Source organism: Pisolithus orientalis (genome assembly GCF_024613125.1).
Source record: "Pisolithus orientalis strain OTSU chromosome Unknown F5J12scaffold_14, whole genome shotgun sequence".
Classification (NCBI taxonomy): Eukaryota; Fungi; Basidiomycota; class Agaricomycetes; order Boletales; family Pisolithaceae; genus Pisolithus; species Pisolithus orientalis.
Window position 1 is genome coordinate 469,892 of NW_026260795.1, and position 18,738 is coordinate 488,629.

At 49.1% G+C, this 18,738-nt stretch overlaps 7 protein-coding genes across 7 annotated transcripts; 2 read left to right on the forward strand and 5 right to left on the reverse strand.

The window, feature by feature from the left end:
- Window positions 1-231: 231 nt before the first annotated feature.
- F5J12DRAFT_720803 (uncharacterized protein) lies at window positions 232-1,028 on the reverse strand (the record flags this gene model as incomplete). Its single annotated transcript, XM_051741260.1, has 3 exons — window positions 232-394; window positions 448-680; window positions 735-1,028. Coding segments are annotated over 3 exons (690 nt in total), but the record flags the coding sequence as incomplete, so codon positions are not given.
- Window positions 1,029-1,337: 309 nt separating this feature from the next.
- Window positions 1,338-3,287, reverse strand: F5J12DRAFT_100408 (uncharacterized protein). The gene is made up of 4 exons (XM_051737957.1): window positions 3,165-3,287; window positions 2,824-3,113; window positions 2,625-2,770; window positions 1,338-2,563 (listed from the first exon to the last, which is right to left on the reverse strand). The coding sequence occupies exons 1-4, from the start codon at window positions 3,194-3,196 to the stop codon at window positions 1,427-1,429; spliced, it is 1,605 nt and encodes a 534-aa protein (XP_051599963.1). The 5' UTR covers window positions 3,197-3,287; the 3' UTR covers window positions 1,338-1,426.
- Window positions 3,288-6,728: 3,441 nt separating this feature from the next.
- F5J12DRAFT_905649 (uncharacterized protein) lies at window positions 6,729-8,616 on the forward strand (the record flags this gene model as incomplete). The annotated part of the gene is made up of 9 exons (XM_051748689.1): window positions 6,729-6,831; window positions 6,869-6,968; window positions 7,021-7,222; window positions 7,278-7,408; window positions 7,466-7,604; window positions 7,654-7,830; window positions 7,884-8,056; window positions 8,111-8,238; window positions 8,300-8,616. 9 exons carry the CDS (start codon window positions 6,729-6,731, stop codon window positions 8,614-8,616), a joined length of 1,470 nt encoding a protein of 489 aa, XP_051599964.1.
- A 535-nt stretch (window positions 8,617-9,151) lies between these two features.
- On the forward strand, window positions 9,152-10,658 carry F5J12DRAFT_721074 (uncharacterized protein; the record flags this gene model as incomplete). Its single annotated transcript, XM_051741281.1, has 8 exons — window positions 9,152-9,217; window positions 9,287-9,574; window positions 9,654-9,760; window positions 9,815-9,880; window positions 9,937-10,013; window positions 10,068-10,103; window positions 10,146-10,463; window positions 10,528-10,658. The coding sequence occupies 8 exons, from the start codon at window positions 9,152-9,154 to the stop codon at window positions 10,656-10,658; spliced, it is 1,089 nt and encodes a 362-aa protein (XP_051599965.1).
- Window positions 10,659-11,038: 380 nt separating this feature from the next.
- On the reverse strand, window positions 11,039-12,568 carry F5J12DRAFT_720720 (SPT2 chromatin protein-domain-containing protein; the record flags this gene model as incomplete). The annotated part of the gene is made up of 3 exons (XM_051741254.1): window positions 11,039-11,150; window positions 11,200-11,674; window positions 11,728-12,568. The coding sequence occupies 3 exons, from the start codon at window positions 12,566-12,568 to the stop codon at window positions 11,039-11,041; spliced, it is 1,428 nt and encodes a 475-aa protein (XP_051599966.1).
- A 331-nt stretch (window positions 12,569-12,899) lies between these two features.
- On the reverse strand, window positions 12,900-14,680 carry F5J12DRAFT_892777 (major facilitator superfamily domain-containing protein; the record flags this gene model as incomplete). Its single annotated transcript, XM_051747600.1, has 7 exons — window positions 12,900-13,135; window positions 13,191-13,725; window positions 13,787-13,946; window positions 13,998-14,132; window positions 14,192-14,352; window positions 14,411-14,476; window positions 14,525-14,680. 7 exons carry the CDS (start codon window positions 14,678-14,680, stop codon window positions 12,900-12,902), a joined length of 1,449 nt encoding a protein of 482 aa, XP_051599967.1.
- Window positions 14,681-16,850: 2,170 nt separating this feature from the next.
- Window positions 16,851-18,642, reverse strand: F5J12DRAFT_720730 (major facilitator superfamily domain-containing protein; the record flags this gene model as incomplete). The annotated part of the gene is made up of 7 exons (XM_051741255.1): window positions 16,851-17,095; window positions 17,153-17,684; window positions 17,744-17,903; window positions 17,955-18,089; window positions 18,142-18,302; window positions 18,361-18,426; window positions 18,487-18,642. 7 exons carry the CDS (start codon window positions 18,640-18,642, stop codon window positions 16,851-16,853), a joined length of 1,455 nt encoding a protein of 484 aa, XP_051599968.1.
- Window positions 18,643-18,738: the final 96 nt, after the last annotated feature.

The following is an 18,738-nucleotide window of genomic DNA, read 5'->3' on the forward strand; positions in this document are numbered from 1 at the left end:
CCAGATAAGTGGAGCAGAGGTGCTTCCTGCTATCTATGGATCCTCGACCAAAGTAGCCAACGCATATACGGGGCGACTGACAAAGGAGAAAATTGTGGAAGCTAGCGCTACCTGGGTGTCCAAGCGCAAATCCACAATCGATGAATGTGACATAGCAGCAGCAGTCCGATAGATCTGGCGCCGTGTGAGATACCACCGAAAGACAGTTGGTGTAGCTGGCATTGAGTCAGGTCAGGTCGATGGTGGGAACCACTTTTCCAACTTGTTGATCATGTCTTCGACGCGCGTGAGGTATGTTACTAACACGTCCAATATGTCAGCATGACCAACATGAGGGGGGAAGGCGACTTGGAAGTCATCTTTGAAAGAAGCCCCTAGATCGGCCTTCGAATGGCTAATCAAACATGAGACCAACACAGAACGAGATACAAGATTGCCGTAGCTTACTCTTGCCGCTTTCCTGACTTCTCTCGTTCATACTCCCATTCAAGTATCGTCTTCATCCATGTTGAAACTTCCTCTTTTAACTCCCCAAATTCGGCCCTCTCGTTCTCGCTGAGATCCATCTGGAAGCGGAGAGAGGATGGCTGGCTGTAGCCTTCCAGACAACCGGGGAAAAAGTCATTCAATCGCTTTGCGAGCAGGCATGACTCGGGCGATGTCCACAGATAATGAATATACTGCGCAAAAGGTCTTCAGTGATACACAACGAAGTCGCCCAGCGACCCACTTACTGCTTGGCAGAGATTCTTCAAGAGGAGGAAATACTGTTTTCTCAAGGACTCGCTTTGTGCTTGACAAGATGCGAGAGCGCGGATCTCTTTCGTTGTCAACACCCTGACCTCCCGGTCGTCGGGCGGGCGCTCTATGTACAACTGGTTCAACGCGAGTATATGCCCTATTTTTTTGGTAGCGAACTGGCGCAATCCCTCGATGGTTGTAAGAACGTTGAGCAGATCGGGAATTTGACCAAGGATGAACGTTGGGTAAAGAATGTTTCGAATTGCATAGAACAACAAGGCAGGTGGTATGTCCGCGCTACCGCTGCCTACAGCCTCTGCTGTACCTGCAACTTCATCTGGAATTCAGGTAAGAAACAACCACGCAATAGAGTCGTGATACCGGCCATATATTGTGCGGTGCGCTAGAGTGTCAAACTCGTCCCAGTTAATTCGACATAGTTTTGCTTCCAACTGCTTTCTTTCCTCCGGGTTCATGAATACTTTGCGAGTGGATAGCGGATGGAAAGAACTTCGTGTGAAGCCAGAAAGTACGAACTTATCATTGTCCGACACTAAGTCGGTGATCGCGTCTCGATGTGGCCAGGGACCGTCCGCGCGACACGTGGCTGAGGTGCCAAACAATTGCAGCCACGCAGTACATGTACTACAAACGATACTTCATATAAGCAAGTAATGATGTGAAGTTAATCGTCTTCAGAGTCAGAATCACCAAATAAACATGGTCCGTCGTAAACCATAGCTGCGTTTTTCTCTGGAAAGGCATCGGATGTCCGGCATTCCAGTTCAGTCAGCAAGTGACCTCCCATCATTCGTGCCCCATCTCCTTCAGTAGGCCCATTTTTTTCCAGATAGGGAGGCCAGCTTCGCAACCGCGAGGATAGCTTGACGTCATCATCGAATGTGTTCAGATCGTGCGCCAAGGCATCCTCAAGAGGCTTGTGAACTGAACCAAACCGCGATGCAGTCCTAGAGAGGGAACAATCATTATCTCCGAAGTACTGATTAGACCCGACCGCCGTTTCCTTCGGTGAGGAATCTGAAACTGCACCAGTGAACATGCTGCTGGTGACATCTCTCCCTGTTTTCACGGAGTAACCAACGCCTTCCCTTCCTTTGGTAAAGTCGATCGGACATTCACTGGATGAAGTTACGTCAGATGTAACCTTCAAACGTTCCACTTGCAGAATCCTTCCAATAGTTGCCCAGGGATCCGGATCGGAAAGGAAGTCAAGCGGCAGGTGAGTCATAGGGACAATATCTGAATTGTCCTTTACAGGCTGCGTCTCATGAATACAACGTACCCGGTCAGGGCTGTCGGAAAATTCCAGTCCTCGGAACGTAGGCTGATGTGAAAGGAAGGAAAGCGACAACTCAGGACTTGAGTGGATCTTACTTCCAGAAAACTTGTCGCCGCTAGTAGAAATACGAGATAAGGGCTGAAAGTGCCCCAAGTCTGACCGGTGCCCCGAATCCTTCGATGGGTGCATGTGTTGTGTTGCCGGGAAGTAGTGGCCAAACATCATGGACTGCTCGTTAGACCATTCGGTTATAGGACTAGGGGGAGGCCTTGGTGAAGACTCGAACTCCAAGATCATGTCGCGATCAACATCCATAAAGGAAGAATCGGTGGTGAAGGGAGAAGACCGAGGAAGGGGCGAGAACTGATTACTTTGGGCACAGAGAGCGCCCTGAGTAGAGAAAGGTGCCTTCGAGTTTCTTCTCTCGGTATATCCACTGTCACGGAAATTCCGGGAAGCCATCCCCTCGTCTGTATTATTGTTTTCTGGTCGCTGTAAATGCTCGGTATCAAAAGGAGAATCCTGTGAAGAGACACACGAGGACTGTTTAGCCAATATATTCTTGCCCGAGATCAAGAAGTACTTGGTCGTTAGTTCCATATTCATCAGAACTGTCGTTGGCCGTTCTCGCGCCCCCGCAGGGCACTGTGTCCTTGTGAGTAACCGCTTGAGCACCAACTAGATCTGGTAGTTGAAGTATCCGATCGATAGCAGCTCGGATCGACATGTCTAACACAACAGATCCTTAGCGCCGACAAGGATTCGGAAACACAGAAGCATACGATCCGACGTATCCAATGCAGAGAGTACTTTGGATGGTCGTTTTCGGCCATTCTCGTTATCAGAAGATAACGTATAATACTGATTGAGGGGGACATGTGGAGACCTTCTAGTGTTATGGGGTGCGTGGGCGAGAGATATCTCGGACAACAAAGAAGCTGAACGCAATGGACCGGAATTACGACGATCCCCAGGACTACGGTGTCCTAGAGCATTCGCTAGACGTTGTTTTACAAAGTGTCGTTTTTGTGCACGGCCAGCCGCGTCTTTTGTCTTCGCACGTACTGCATTTCTAGGCGTCGTGCTTTAACTCTGATAATGTGGGTAGCAGGTCCAGTCAAACCTTTTTCCACCCATGTAATTAGCACCGACCATGGTTGCTGATTGGCAGTTGAGTTGGTGGTCAAATGATGATGGTGGCTGCTACGTAATTGATTCCGATACCATAACAGCAAATATGACCATAAGCATGCTCCCACCTTCCTCGCCTGCTGGCCCAACCATCACCCTGACGCTCTCCACGTATGGAAAGCCGGACAGTCACGCTCAGAAAGGCGGTGGGCGAGGCGCCCGTAAATACTAGACTTGGTAATTGACCCCCTTGGGACCCAAGACACCGCAAACTTACCCGAGGTATAATTTAACGGCTTTGCATATATTATAATGAATCACGAAAAATGGCCACGAAAATGTAGATACGAGCCTGACATACTACAAAGTATCTACCACTTATCTAGGAATAGGTCATCATCATCACTCTCTTCGTCAGAAAACACCCTACACTGTATTTTTTGAAGCTTCGCTCTTGGCCACTGTCGAGAACAGTGGAACTTCAATTGCAGCTGCTTGTTGAAAGCCGAGACCGAAGCTTCACATTATGTAATTGTGTAAGCCACACCTCTCGTGGAGCGCTGCCTGCCCTTGCCCGCCTGCCATAGATAATTCCATAGCCACTGACAAGTTAAAAATGCTGCTGGCCCACCACTACTCCCAACCCACATCCGCATTTGGTATATATTGAGATTTCCCACCCTACTGCCCTGTAGTCCCCTGGGTCAGCTCCCTTGCCCTACCGGGCTCTATCTTCTGCTGGCATGCATCATATATGATCATTAACATGAAGTATAAGTATATTAGAGCATAATTGAACACTTAGTCGAGTATACTAGTGGCCCTGAATAGCTTGGAAATGAGATAGGGGTAAAAAGCCAAAAAGCGGACGCTTTTCTGATATATTGGACATATCTACTTGGTTTTCATGTCTCCTTCAAGGTAATATGTATGCCTACAGCATATCCAAAGTTCATAGCCTTTGATGGAGTACTTTACATGTGGTGACACAATCTCCTCCTCCCTGTATTTCACCATAGAAAATTTTTTCTGGGTCTTTTTGTGCTGGTACTGTGATGTAACATGGTATAGTAGTTACACTTCGTGAATTGGTGCATAATTGGACCGCCCATCAGGTGGCTGAGAAGCTCTGAATTGCTAGAAACGATTTCAGGGGTTACAGACAAAAAAGTGTTCGCAATTTTGCTACATTTGATATGGGCATTTGAGAGGGACATCCCCTTGTAGTGGCCCTCTGTACCTATATGATATCACAAGCTCATTGAATGGGGTGGAGCTCCTGAGGTGTTGTGCCATGGTCTTCCCCTGCTGGTATTTGGGGGCTCCATCAATTTCCAGGAAGTATATTGCTATTCCGACTATCTAGGGATCTATTGAATACTTATTCACAACCAAAAAAATAAATACCAAGTCCACAGCAGAAGGGGAGAGAGCAGGGGAAGGAAAACAATCACCCAGAGAGCGTGGGAAAATGCGCGAAAAGTTGCGGAGACTTTTAGAACATATCAAAAAGATGGAATGGTACATCATACACAGTGTCTGGTACTCAATGGATGGAGTACCATGTTCCCCTTGGTCATGGGACATGCCTTCATGTAATATAATACCTGCATTACCCAGAGAACCCAAAAATATGTGAAAAATGATACATGTGGACTTCTGATCCAGTAAATACATTTCACTACTGAGGATAAGAGACTGGTACCAAGTCTCAAGTTCTGAGGGTGTGACACACTGAAGTAGGCGTAATATAATTCTAGGAGGAGCTATCAGATGTTAAAATCCCAGTACTACCATCCATTGAGCACCAGACACTGTGTATGATGTACCATTCCATCTTTTTGATATGTTCTAAAAGTCTCCGCAACTTTTCGCGCATTTTCCCACGCTCTCTGGGTGATTGTTTTCCTTCCCCTGCTCTCTCCCCTTCTGCTGTGGACTTGGTATTTATTTTTTTGGTTGTGAATAAGTATTCAATAGATCCCTAGATAGTCGGAATAGCAATATACTTCCTGGAAATTGATGGAGCCCCCAAATACCAGCAGGGGAAGACCATGGCACAACACCTCAGGAGCTCCACCCCATTCAATGAGCTTGTGATATCATATAGGTACAGAGGGCCACTACAAGGGGATGTCCCTCTCAAATGCCCATATCAAATGTAGCAAAATTGCGAACACTTTTTTGTCTGTAACCCCTGAAATCGTTTCTAGCAATTCAGAGCTTCTCAGCCACCTGATGGGCGGTCCAATTATGCACCAATTCACGAAGTGTAACTACTATACCATGTTACATCACAGTACCAGCACAAAAAGACCCAGAAAAAATTTTCTATGGTGAAATACAGGGAGGAGGAGATTGTGTCACCACATGTAAAGTACTCCATCAAAGGCTATGAACTTTGGATATGCTGTAGGCATACATATTACCTTGAAGGAGACATGAAAACCAAGTAGATATGTCCAATATATCAGAAAAGCGTCCGCTTTTTGGCTTTTTACCCCTATCTCATTTCCAAGCTATTCAGGGCCACTAGTATACTCGACTAAGTGTTCAATTATGCTCTAATATACTTATACTTCATGTTAATGATCATATATGATGCATGCCAGCAGAAGATAGAGCCCGGTAGGGCAAGGGAGCTGACCCAGGGGACTACAGGGCAGTAGGGTGGGAAATCTCAATATATACCAAATGCGGATGTGGGTTGGGAGTAGTGGTGGGCCAGCAGCATTTTTAACTTGTCAGTGGCTATGGAATTATCTATGGCAGGCGGGCAAGGGCAGGCAGCGCTCCACGAGAGGTGTGGCTTACACAATTACATAATGTGAAGCTTCGGTCTCGGCTTTCAACAAGCAGCTGCAATTGAAGTTCTAGAGTGCGCTTGACAGCTACCGAGATACTGAAGGTTCATTTTCACAGTACTGCCTGGCAATTGATATGATCATCGATGCCCTGAATAGCAGCGATTCTGAGCACACTTTTGCACTGATGCTCTCCCAGCAAGGCATGGTATTAGTGGAAGGCAAGTACCTGTGGTACTTGATACATTATGTAGTACTACAGTAACTAGGATGTCATTACTTTGACCTTGGCAGAGTCTGCATAAATACCTATAAACACCCATGTGTATTTTTCTGGGGCTGTCCCGGGTCCCAAGGTGGCCGACTACCAAATGCAGTAGGTGTACGGCACATCTCCTACCATGTACCTGAGCGTGACCGTCTGGCTTTCCATACCACGGTCTTCCGGGTGCCCACCCATCCGTCTTGCACTACTAATGACGCTGGAGTTTGATGCAAAAGCAAATCTCCAGGAACAGGACATTGGTTTGTACTACTCGCCAAGCACTTTGACTTTCTCGGACGCAGAAACATCGAGTGCAGTTTCTCCCTCTCGGCAAGCCTCCCAAGTTCATCTCGAGTTGTCCTTGACATCACACCATGCTCTTGCCCATCTGAAATCAACATCCACGTCCAACGTGATGGAGGTTCACGATGAGAAACGCGTGTCTCACCAACGGACGCTTTCACAATCACGCAGTCTTTCCCTTCTGATGCAGAACGGTGGCGGGCAGAAGAGCACGGAAGTCGGTTCATTTGATTTCCCGCATGATAAGGTTTTGAAGATGCGACAGTGGGTACTCGCTTTCGCCGTAGGTAAGACTGCTCCTGTCATATACCTCCTGGAACGCAGACCGTTTCAATATTGTAGTTGATTTCGACCTTGATCTCGGACCTGTTGTTCGATCCGTATGCCCCCCTGTATATCTATCACCCTCCGAAACAGAGAACATGTCTGTCGTATCATTTATCTCGGCTTCTAATCGAACTGATGACACGCAAAAGTGCCTTTTCTGCTTTTCCGGACTCGCTGCAATTCGATCAAGGGACAGAGGTTCACTCGTTTAGGATAAGAGTATTTCCAGACTCTCTTCATACACCTTGCCAGGATTCTTTCAAGAGACCGGAGCCACTGGATGGCTTCATGTATGGCTTTTCATACTTCAGCCAAAAACGAGATTCGAACTCCAAACGCGGGTATCGACAGGTATCAGGGCATCTTCTCTGATATGAACTTGGCCGAATATTTACCTTCAACCCAGTCTTCGTTGGTGCTTCTAACGCATCATCAATACCCAGCCTTCTTCACGAGCGTAGTCTCAAAGCTTGGGCCCCTTTTTCAAAACCATGGCATTACTATGTTGGAAACAGGGTGTTACAACGTTGCAAATTGGTGCGTACACGGGCCAGCCGTCCATTAGATCCCGCTGATACCCTCTGTTAAAGCAAGGCCGAGCCCGTCGCCAGGCTCCACTCTCGAACTCGGTTTCCTAGGATCTGTGCTCCACGTCGAACTGCCAACGAGCATCGATAGTCAGCAGCTCGTTGAAACTGCCTCTTTTGGAGGAGGATTCGATCCTACAGAGCATGTCAGTCTGCTCTTTGTTCTTGCTGATGCATAAGTTGACTGGTGTTTAGTTGCTGGCATCATCAGTGCCGCTCTACCCTCCTTCGATCAACTTGTTTGAGGCTTCGTTGTCCCATCTGTGGTCTGTCTGGGAATGTTTAATATTATGTGAGCCCATATTGGTCTACGGCCCTTCGCCTTCCATGACAAGCCAGGCCGTCTGGTGGCTGCGCGATCTTATACGCCCCGTGTGTATTCTTTCGAACTCGAACCATTTTTGAGAGATGACCATTTGGGGTAGATTCCATTGGCGGCAGATATCCGACCATACTTTACTATTCATGACAGAGATCATGCATTGCTGGTGAACAAGTCTCCCCCAAAAACGGGTTTAGTCATTGGTGTCACAAATCCGTTCTTTGAAAAGTCGTGTACTCATTGGCCCCATGTTTTGAGCGTGGGACGGAAAACAAGGTGAGCTTCTCGGGCCAAAAAGAAGTCGAGACTCAGATTTAAGGTTATCGTCAGACCAGGTACCACGGTTGTCGCTGGTCCCAGTGCGGGATGGATGACTAAAACTCATCGGCGGTACATCTCCAAAGATCGTCAACTACTGAAACGTCTTGAAAAGGCGTGCACCTCGAGCACGTCGGACAGTAAGTATTTCGAATATATAACCGCGAGTACACGGATGTATGCGCTTCTTTTTTTTTGCAGGAATGCAAGCTTCGTTGGAATTGCGAAGACATTTTTGTTCCCGCACCAATGCCGTTCTCGTGCCATTGAATCGTTATCTCAACACTCTCATACCATCGCCAGCGGAACGTAATAAGACTCTGTGTCTCCGCCGACTGAAACCATTCAATACCGCCGAGTTCTTTTCGTCATTGAGGTCGAGTCCCTCTGCCCTGCCTTTCAAGTCCTCTTCAAAACAAAGGGAATTTTATGAGAAGTGGCTACGAACTCCTGCCTTCGGGCTGTGGTTGGCTCGTCAGGAAGAGGTCGTGCAGGATGCACTGCGACAGAAGACATGAAGTGGTGATCTTTGATTGATGATTAGTACTATCATGTGCTTGTGTGCCCTTGCTGTGTAAATTGTTGATGACATGGCAAGTGAATGTGCCACACGTAACAAAGAGTGACAAACATGGCCGAGGTTATACATCCAAGAGGGTGCAACGAGTGAGAAAACCCATCTCTGTTTGTTTCCTTTGCCCTGCTGTCGTCATCCTCGCCGCTTCACGGACGCATTCGACATTCTTGTTCGCTGTTAAGCGGTGGTTGTCGGTGTCTACTATCAGCTACTGTCCTGGTTCTCTACAGAACTATATAACGGCGGAGGAGTGCGTCGTAGTCACTGTCACTGTATCCATACCTTCCCATGTAAGACGTCTTCCATCTGTCCACGTCACTGATTTTCGTAGCGCGCAAAAATCCTGTATACGCGCATTTTCTGTCGTTGCTGTCTCTGTCGTCGGTTATATTGTCATTTGGGTACTCAACAAATCCTGTCATTCTACTTTCTAGTGCAAAAGAGTTTCTATTCTCCACGAATTCTGCGTCTGAGTCATGCCTGAGGACGATTTTGACATCTACGGCGAAGACGACGGCTTCGTGTTGCACACAGATGACCAGGTAGGTCCTGGTTCACACAGCGCATATAGCTTGTCTGCTGACTTGGAGAAACCGCCCGTGCGCTTCAAGGGTGACCTACTGCAAGACGAGGTCCAGGTAGAAGAACCTGTCGAAACTGTGGCCACCACTGTTGAGCCATCAACCGGCAACAAGCGTCCCCGGGAGGAGGAAGGACAATACTCTCCCTCGGAGTCACGTTCTACTCCAGTAAATTCACAAGCCAAGACCGAGCCTACTCAGAACGGCACTGCGAACGGTAATTATAGCCCAGGCATGGCTAACGGTGGACAGATGGGCGGTGGAGGGGACCCATCTGTGGCGGGTTACGATGCGCTGTATATCGGAGATTTACAATGGGTCCGTTTTGTCCTGTCGATTAGTCCATGTTGGCGTTATTCTTATCCCTCTTTTTCGTTTCGTTTGTCGTTGTCGGCAGTGGACTACGGATGAGGACCTCCGTCAGGTCGCTCTCAACGTTGGAATGAACGTTGACCACCGGAACATCACATTTTCAGAGCATAAAGTCAACGGGAAAAGCAAAGGGTGAGGTCATGTGGCCCCTGTTCATACTGGCAGAGGTCCCTTAACGTTGTACAGAGTTGCATATGTAGAGTGTGCCAACTTCGAAGCTGCCAATGCTATCAAAACGTGGTTTGACAACAAGTAAGTTCCCTCGTAGTCGCTGCCAGAAGTCGTTCAATGATGTCATCTATTTCTAGCGAGTTTCAGAACAGACGAGTAACAGCAACGCTTACTAATTCTGCACAAGGGAATCCATTCCGCACACTACCGAAAGGTGAGTCACCCGTCCTTCGCATCACATTGACAGGAGACATACAAGTCCAACCAGAACCACCCCCACGCGAGCTGAGGATGGGACAGCAAAGTGGTGGGACGGCCTCCGGAGGTGCCGGGACTGGTCGCGGAGGAGGCACATACCGAGGAGGCGGCCCCCAAACGGGCGGCGGGGGTGCACAGAATGTAATGGGTATGCAGCGTGGTGGAATGATGGGCGGTATGATGCGTGGTGGCATGCCTGCTATGATGGGTAATATGGGAATGGGGGGCATGAACATGCCTATGGGACCAATGGGTGGTATGGGGATGGGTAATATGGGTATGGGTGGCTTCGGCGGCATGGGTAGTGGCTTTGTCGGAGGACGAGGGGGGATGATTCCCCAAGGCCCTAGAGGAGGTGGGATGATGGTAGGAAGTAGAGGAGGCATGGGAGGCATGGGAGGCATGGGTATGGGCTTCTAACGATTCGTTGTCTGGCATTGTTCTTATATCCACCCGATGTATTTGTATAGGTATGGGAATGGGCGGTGGTGGCCGCGGTGGCTTCAGCATGCAAGGTCACTTCAATCCGGCCTTTATGCAAGGCGGGCAGGGAGGCCAGTATGGGCCTACCAAGCGCTTCCGAGCAGATGAAAGCAGTTGAAGGTACATAATACTCGCACAGCTCACTGACATGGTAATACTCTACATCTGAAGTTCATATTCTCTTCGTCGAGCTTTATGTATTGATGTAACATATGAGCCTACATAACTTAGATGATATAAAGGTGCCCGTGGAGCGTGCAGGAAAATAGATGTGTGGATACAGCATTGTTGGGTAATGGAACATATGCACAAGATATCAAACAATAGACGCGGTAAGTAGTGATGAATGCGTCTGGACCTATATATCACATTTAGATATGTAGCTGTGAATTGTGAAATGCAACAAGGTCGACGATTCCACTGGGGGTATCTGTCCTCCGGGAGAAAAGCACAAGTTAGAACAGTCCATGCATAGCCTAATGAATACCGTAGTATGGTCTAGGCGCGTTTCTCTCTCAACTCCTTCTCGCGCTTCCTCCTGCGTTTCTCTTCTTCGTGGCGTTTCTCTTCTAGCAAGGCAACGTCATCCTCACGTTTAGCGAGGCGGGAACTGAATACATGAGATCAGGCACGAAACGCCAGTGATGGGATGGGCTAACCTTCTTAGCTCCTCCTTCATGACAGCACTTGCATCTGCTTCCATATCATCATCGTCACTGTCAATGTCCCTTGTCACATAAGCAGCCCGGTCCCTTCCGAATAGTTTCCATATTTCAGAACGGATAGCATCAGCAGGTGACTCTGCACGCCGCTTGGGCGGAGGGGACGCTGAACGCGACGAAGATTGCGCCCGCTTCTTTGGCAGTACGGGAGCAGTGACAGGCCTCGAGGCCGACATTGACTTCGGTGGCTGTGGCTTTATCGACGTCGAAGACCCTTTCAAATGGGCAGGCTTTGCCCCAGGAGAGGATGCACCCCTAATATCATCCCTCGCCGACTTAGCAGCGGATACACCCGTCTTTGCGGGGATAACAGCTCTAGGCTGAGCTCCGGACGAGGCAGATTTGCCAGCAGAGGGCACAGTGGCCACCTTTGAAGTCGTTGAGGCTTTCGACGTTGGGTGTGAAGTCGACTCTGCGAAGTGTTACGACAGTCGTGGGGGTGAGCGGGCATGGAATGCCACTTACTTGCGCTCGACGGCAACGGAGACGCCGCCCCGGAGGCGAGACCCGAGCCCTGGCCACTGGAGGACTGAGAGCTACCGGGAACATGTTCCATTTTCTTGGACTTTCCAAACCAGTCGTTAAACTCGCGAGCTTCGTCACCGTCGAGTACGCTATGCTTGGCTTTTGCTCTGTCCTGGAGAATTTCGTCGATAGTCCTCGTGTCCCGCTTGTTCACGTTGAGCTTCGTGAGAGTGTTGGGCAACGATGCAAGTCGTTCCTTCACTGACTGCGCACTAGACCCAGAGTCGGCAGAGGGGGCTGACGTGGCGTCAATGGCTCCCCCTGGCAGTGGTCTGCCTGCCTTTCTGTAGCCCGCCGTAGTTGAAGAGCGCTTAGCGGAATACGAGCGCCGCATTTCAGCCTCGAGTCTGCGTTGCCGCTTCTCCTCCCTTGTAAGCGCCATAGCAGGTGAGCCGGAACGCGAGTTACTCTCGTCGTCCGATGGGAGTCTGCGTTTTCGGATCTCGTCTTTCGCCGTTCCGTTAGAGGTCGGCCATTTGGTTTTCTTCGGTCCATATAGCAATGCGTTTCTAGCCTCCTCTTCTCGGCGTGCTGCCTCCGCCCCCAGCCGTGCCAAGTCAGCCGCTCGTTTCGCCTCCAACTCCTGCTGTTTCTTCTCCTCCTCGAAGTGTTTCTTGCGTAGTTTATCTTGTTCCTCTCTTTCCTTCCGTAAACATTCTTCCTGCTTCTTCCGTTTCATTTCCTCGTTTCGTTGGCGCTCGAGTAATGCAGTTTGGGCTGCGCTCTGTGCCTCTTTAGTCTGCGAGGCACTTAGTGCCATTAAAGTTTCCCAACGGGTCATGGAGATCGATAACTGTCCTACCCAGGACACCAGAAACCGGAGTGGACTGTGGTGAGGTAGGAGGGTCTCGAGGACAAGAGATGCGATGCCAGCGGAGTGCTTTGGTCCACTTTATGAGACTGATGGCAGTGCACCCTTTATTTGTCGTTGTTTGACACTGCATGAGCGAACTTCTTGGAACAGCCGCAACTGTAGTGGAGATCACAACTGATCGGGGCGCAGTGGACAGGTCGTCGGATTCATAAATGCGTACATATCCGATAGATGTACAGCCTATCTATCGTGCTGGAAATAGTAATAATTCGAGGGATTTCGCAAGCCATTACTTTCCCTACAACCTTCGGGGTAGAAGGAGAGACACTCCAATACCGATGACGACGATGACGAGGAGGTAGTAGTACACGAACCACGCGTGGGATGGCGTCTCGATCGAGAGCGAGAATATCGACGTTGCAGATGCAGGTCCAATGCTTCGCATGATTGAAACCAACACCTGAGCGAGTCCGTTGGTCGCACCAAGGCAGCCGCGGTTGGGAGACGCAGCTGCAATATAGATGAGTATGCAAGCTGTACCGACGTGTCAGTACCGTTGTTACTAGTCCATTTCGTTTGAGTGACTCACAAAAACCAAGGTTTAAAAGCACACAACATGCAATCTGAACACCAATCACACACCAAACTGCCCAATTCAACCCATATGCTCTCGCCAGGGCATTGATCACCGGGCACGTCAGGACAAATGGAATGCCACATAGCACCGCAACAGTGTAGATGGCTTTGGAACCAAACCGATCGTGCAAGCTTGCAAAGAAAAACATCTGGAAGAGCCCGCTTAAGGTGCCATAAGCTGCAAGTATGTTGCCGATTTGAGGTGGATCGAGACCAAGACCACCGAGTTCAATGGGGGTTGCATAGAACAATGGTTGCACCGCGCGGAATGCAATATCAATAGTCGACAAAGCAGCATAATTTCCTGCGGTGATTAACACCCGAGGAATTAAAAGGGCGCGAAGAGGCAGCGGCTTAATCTCGTCGTTTTCACCGGCGGTGAGCATCCCAGTGGAGGACTTGGGTGATTCAAAACCTGCCTTATCAAAGCATCGCGAGAAAAATTTCGATTGCATCAGTTGTCTGAGGGAAACGCTATTTGGTAGAGTCTTGAATTTTACATGATAGCATATTCAATGAACAGGCAAACTGCATCACTACGTCACGCACCTCTCTCAGGAATAAAGACGTCACTATCCAAGCGATCGCCGTGAAAGTCGCTGGTATTGCGCATGCAAGGAAGTAAGGGTATTCTCTCAAAAATTTCACGTGCCCAAGTACGTTGGGAAAACGATCGGCAGGGCGAACGAAGAAGCCTCCAATCAAGGGACTGAGGACATGGCATCAATGCGCGGATCACACACCCTAAGTGGTGGCGTACCCTAGCGTGCTGCCACTCGACCAAGCGATTGGCGTGTAAGCATAAGCCTGTGCCAGGTTCGTCTCATCGGTGATTTCCACTATCATACTCTTCGCGGCGCCAATATTACCGTTCAGAGCGCCAGTAATGGAACGGCTATAATATGCATGAGAAGTTTGAACAAATATGGGTGCGAGCCAGGCAGAATTACTGACCTCAGCACCAGACCAACGAAAGTCTTTGATAAACCAAAGCAATACATCGAAAGGGATAAACCAAAAAGGCCCGTCAGAAGGACGGGCTTCCGACCAATGTGATCAGATACCCGGCTCCAATGAAAGACGGTGAGAGCCTGCGTAGCAAAGAACAAGGAGTGCTGCGATCGCCTCAGTTCAGTGCAAGGATCTCGTATATCGAGTTAGGGAGACACTCACCAGGAGTCCGACGTAGAACCCGACCTTGGTTTCGTCCCCACGGGTGACGCCAATATCTCGGATTAACTGTAACACATTGTCAATCACACAGCACATACCCGACGATCAACATACCTGAGGAGCGAGAGGCGATATGAGTTGGGAGGTGAGGGGTTCGGACAGTTGTAGGAAAAGTATAATACTGAACTGACGCCATGGCAAAGGGGTCCTGCGCCGCTTTTGCTCTTGAACGTGCAACAAGGGAGTCTCTTCGTCTACTGCGTGTGTCATGGAAGTGGGTGAAAGAGTTGCAAGAAAGTGAACATTCGTCGGTACTCTGGCACCTCTATACAGGGCCAATCGAGCAGTTATCACTGTCCGATCGTCGTCCTATTCTTGTTCCAGCTCAAACCTGCGCATCACAGAGGACTGGAGAAGCTCGAGGATTGGATTTGCGATTTGTTGGCAATTCGCCCTCAGCGTTCCGACTGCTTGTTTTCGTCAGCACATGACATACAGGGAACAAGGTCGTCGTACAGTGCAATACGTGCGTCGTAAGTATCAATCACGTCGTAGCTGACAGCAGGTTGCTTGCTTTGTTGCTATGAGTGTGCGGTCATGCACACCTCCAATGCGGTGTTATTTGTCCGTACCCAATTCCGCGCCACCTTGAAAGTGTGGTTTAAACAAGACTCTAATGATGCAAATATAGTCACGATCTCACGGTCTACCAGCTGTTGCTCATTCAGCTCACCCACGTGCGATCCAACCGAAACAAGGCACCTCAGGAAGCGTCGTAAAGCACTGGCCCACATCTCCGCGGCAAACCTACCGCGTCTCGATTTCGACCTGCAGGAAGCCTACAGAGTACCGGTAAGGCTGTTGCAGCACTCACAATCGAAGCCAAGGGGAAGCGGACATTCTGCCATTGGCACATGTAGGTATATCGAAAGCGATAACGTGGTCAGTGTATGCAGTTTCCTACATCGCCAACATTCTTACCTGAGACCCCTGATGGTTCTCCGGCCGAATCCCCGTGCTTCCGGTCAACCTACATCCACGCCACACGATCCCACAGTTCGTGGGACTTCTTCAATCTGGGAAAGTGCAAGATGGGAATCGACTCTACCTATGTTGGCCCCTAACCTGGCTTACTCGTTTCGTTGGCCTTGGAGTAATGTAGTCTGCCCTGCTTTATGTGGCTCTTTAGTCCGTAAGGTACCCAGTGTCACCAATGCAGCGTAACAGGTCATAGCGATCAACAACTGTTTTGCCAAGGACACCTAAGTGGAAGACGAAACGGTGTTAGCAGCAAGATAGCAGAGTACTTGTTGTGTATGGTTTGTTTGTAAACCATTCTGGAAGTAGGTCCTTCGATATCATGATACTATTTATAAGTCGGGCTAGTGTCCTCACCTTTCCTTGACCCACACGCTTCGAGTTAAGCGGCGTTGATTGGCGCATTGGTGATCTATGGGTACATGTCTCCCTCCTCGCTGCTCTCCTTCTGCCAATGGGTGAGGAGAGGCAATGCGTGGGCATGTTTTTGACTATAATGACAACGCTAGCCCGCATTGTGTACCTTCTAACGGCTGAATTCCTGCAGGCGAAATACATTCTCCTATTGCACATGTCTGATCTCGGTCGTCCAGGCATCATCAATCACGGCCGTGAAGTAACTCCCAACCGATCTTCCAATTACCTTCGTACACGCTCACCCCGTCGGGCAAGGCACTTAGATGTTTAGTTTTAACCTACTTCATGGACATTGGCGAGGCTACCGTCTTCAAGGATACCCATGTACCTCAGACACTTGACATTCGGCGCCACATTTTGTCTAACGAAAGCTTTGGCGCCTGAGTTATTCAACTGTGTATATAAAAATTAGCTCCCAAAAACTACCCTCTGACATCTCAGCGATAATGGTACAAAAGGAGAGAGGTCACCCTTACGACAACACAAGCAACGGTGGTGAAGGAACCTAGGCACAGGAAGAGGCAGCTTGTTGCGGACAAATCACAGCGAGTGAACTTCTTCCGAGAAGCCACTGCCCTGATGTGACTCTGCTGCAAGGGTCGCCGTAGACGATGGTGTCGGCCGAAACTGAATGCAAATGATTGTGGGTACATGGGTCATGAGCTGCGGGAAGCTCGCTGAGCGGCGTGTGCCCAGCGCTGAAATTTGAACAAGTGAGCATGCGGGATAACTCTAAGAGTAGGCAGATGGCACGAGCCACCTTCCAAGTCGTACACAGCAGCAGCAGATCGATTTGCCACTGCAATTTTCCTGCGGCATCTGATGCGATTTGAGGGTCGACAGCCATCATTGCTTAGCACTGCACTGGTCGTGGTGGTTCGTAAGTACTGCGTACATATCGAATATATGCATAGTCTATCTATCGTGCTGGATATGGTGATCATCAAAAGACAAGACACGAACGCTCATGCCTTGCAAGTGGTCATTACTTTTTCCACATTTTGCGGGGTAAAAGGAGTGATGCTCCAATGGCGATGAAGATGACAGCGAGGAGGAAGTAATACACGAACCATGCATGGCCTGGCGTCTTGATCGAGAGCGAGAATATCGACGCTGCAGACGCGGGTCCTATGCTTCGCATGATCGAGACCAACATCTGGGCAATTCCATTAGTTGCACCGAGGGACCCGCGGTTGGGAGACGCAGCCGCAATATAGATGAATATGCAAGCTGGTACCAACGTGTCAGCAACTGGGATTACTAGTCCGCTTCGAAAGGGTGACTCACAGTAACCAAGGTTCAACGACATGCTACATAAAACCTGCACACCAATCATACACCAGACTGCCCAGTTCAACCCATATTCTCTCGCCAGGGCATTGATCAATGGACATATCAGAACGAATGGAATCCCGGACGACACAGCAAAGGTAAAGATGGCTTTGGAACCAAATCGATCATGCAAGTCTGCGAAGCAGAAGATCTGGAAAAGCCCGTTCAAGATGCCATACGTTGCAAGTATGTTGCCGATTTGAGGTGGATCAAGACCAAGACCGCCGAGTTCAATGGGGGTTGCATAGAACAACGGTTGCACGGCGCGAAATGAAATCTCGATAGTTGAGAGAGCAGCGTAATTTGCTGCCGCAATTAGTACCCGAGGAATTAGAAGAGAACGAAGAGGCAATGGCTTATTCTCGTCATTTTCGTTGGTGATGAGTGTCTCACTCGAGGGCTCCGGAGATTTTAAACTTTTCTTATTACTCCATTGGCGAAATTTTGATACGATCAGCTCTCTGAAGGGGACGCTGTTTGGTAAGGTCTTGAAATTTAGACAAAGCGTTTAACAAACTACCAACAGGCATCATTCGAATCACGTACCTCCTTCAGAAAGAAGAACGCCACTATCCAGGCGATTGCCGTGAAAGTCGCTGGTATTGCACATGCAAGGAAGTAAGGGTATTCTCTCATGAATTCCACATTCCCAAATACGTTAGGAAAACGATCAGCTGGGCGAGAGAGGAAACCTCCAATCAAGGGACTGAGAAGAATATCAGTGCGTGCATCACACTCTAGGTAGTAGATGGCGTACCCTAATGTGCCACCGCTCGACCAAGCAATAGGCATGTAAGCATAAGCCTGTGCCAGGTTTGTCTCATCGGTGATTTCCACCATCATACTCTTCAGGACGCCAATATTACCGTTTAGAGCACCATTGAGAGCACGGCTGTGCTAAAAGTTTAAGCAGACATGGATGCGAGCCGGACGGAACTCCTGACCTTAACACTAGGCCAATAAAGGTCTTAGATAAGCCAAAGCAGTACATTGAAAGTGATAAGCCAAAAAGGCCTGTCAGAAGGACAGGCTTCCGACCGATGTGATCAGATACCCGGCTCCAATGAAGAACGGTGAGAGCCTGCGTAGCGAAGAAGAGGGAGTGCTGCGGTCGCGCTAGTTCAATGCAAGGATCCGGTACATCGAGTCGGTGGGACACTCACCAAGAGTCCGACGTAGAACCCGACCTTGGTTTCGTCTCCATTCGTGACGCCAATATCCCGTATTAGCTATATTCCACATTGCAATGTCAATCATGTAACATCACGACCACTTGATGGGCGACATACCTGAGGAGCGAAGGGCGATATGAGCTGCGAAGTGAGAGGTTCAGCTAGTTGTAGGAAAAGTATGATGGTGAACTGCCGCCACGGCAAAGGGGTCCTGCCATGCTTTTGTTGATGATCGTGCAACAAGGGAGTCTCTTCGTCCACTGTGCGTGCCATGGGAGTGGGTGGAAGAGTTGAATACGAGTGAATGTTCGTAATCAATTGATAATTTTACTACCACGCCCTCAGTGAGTCACTGTAGAAACGTCATTT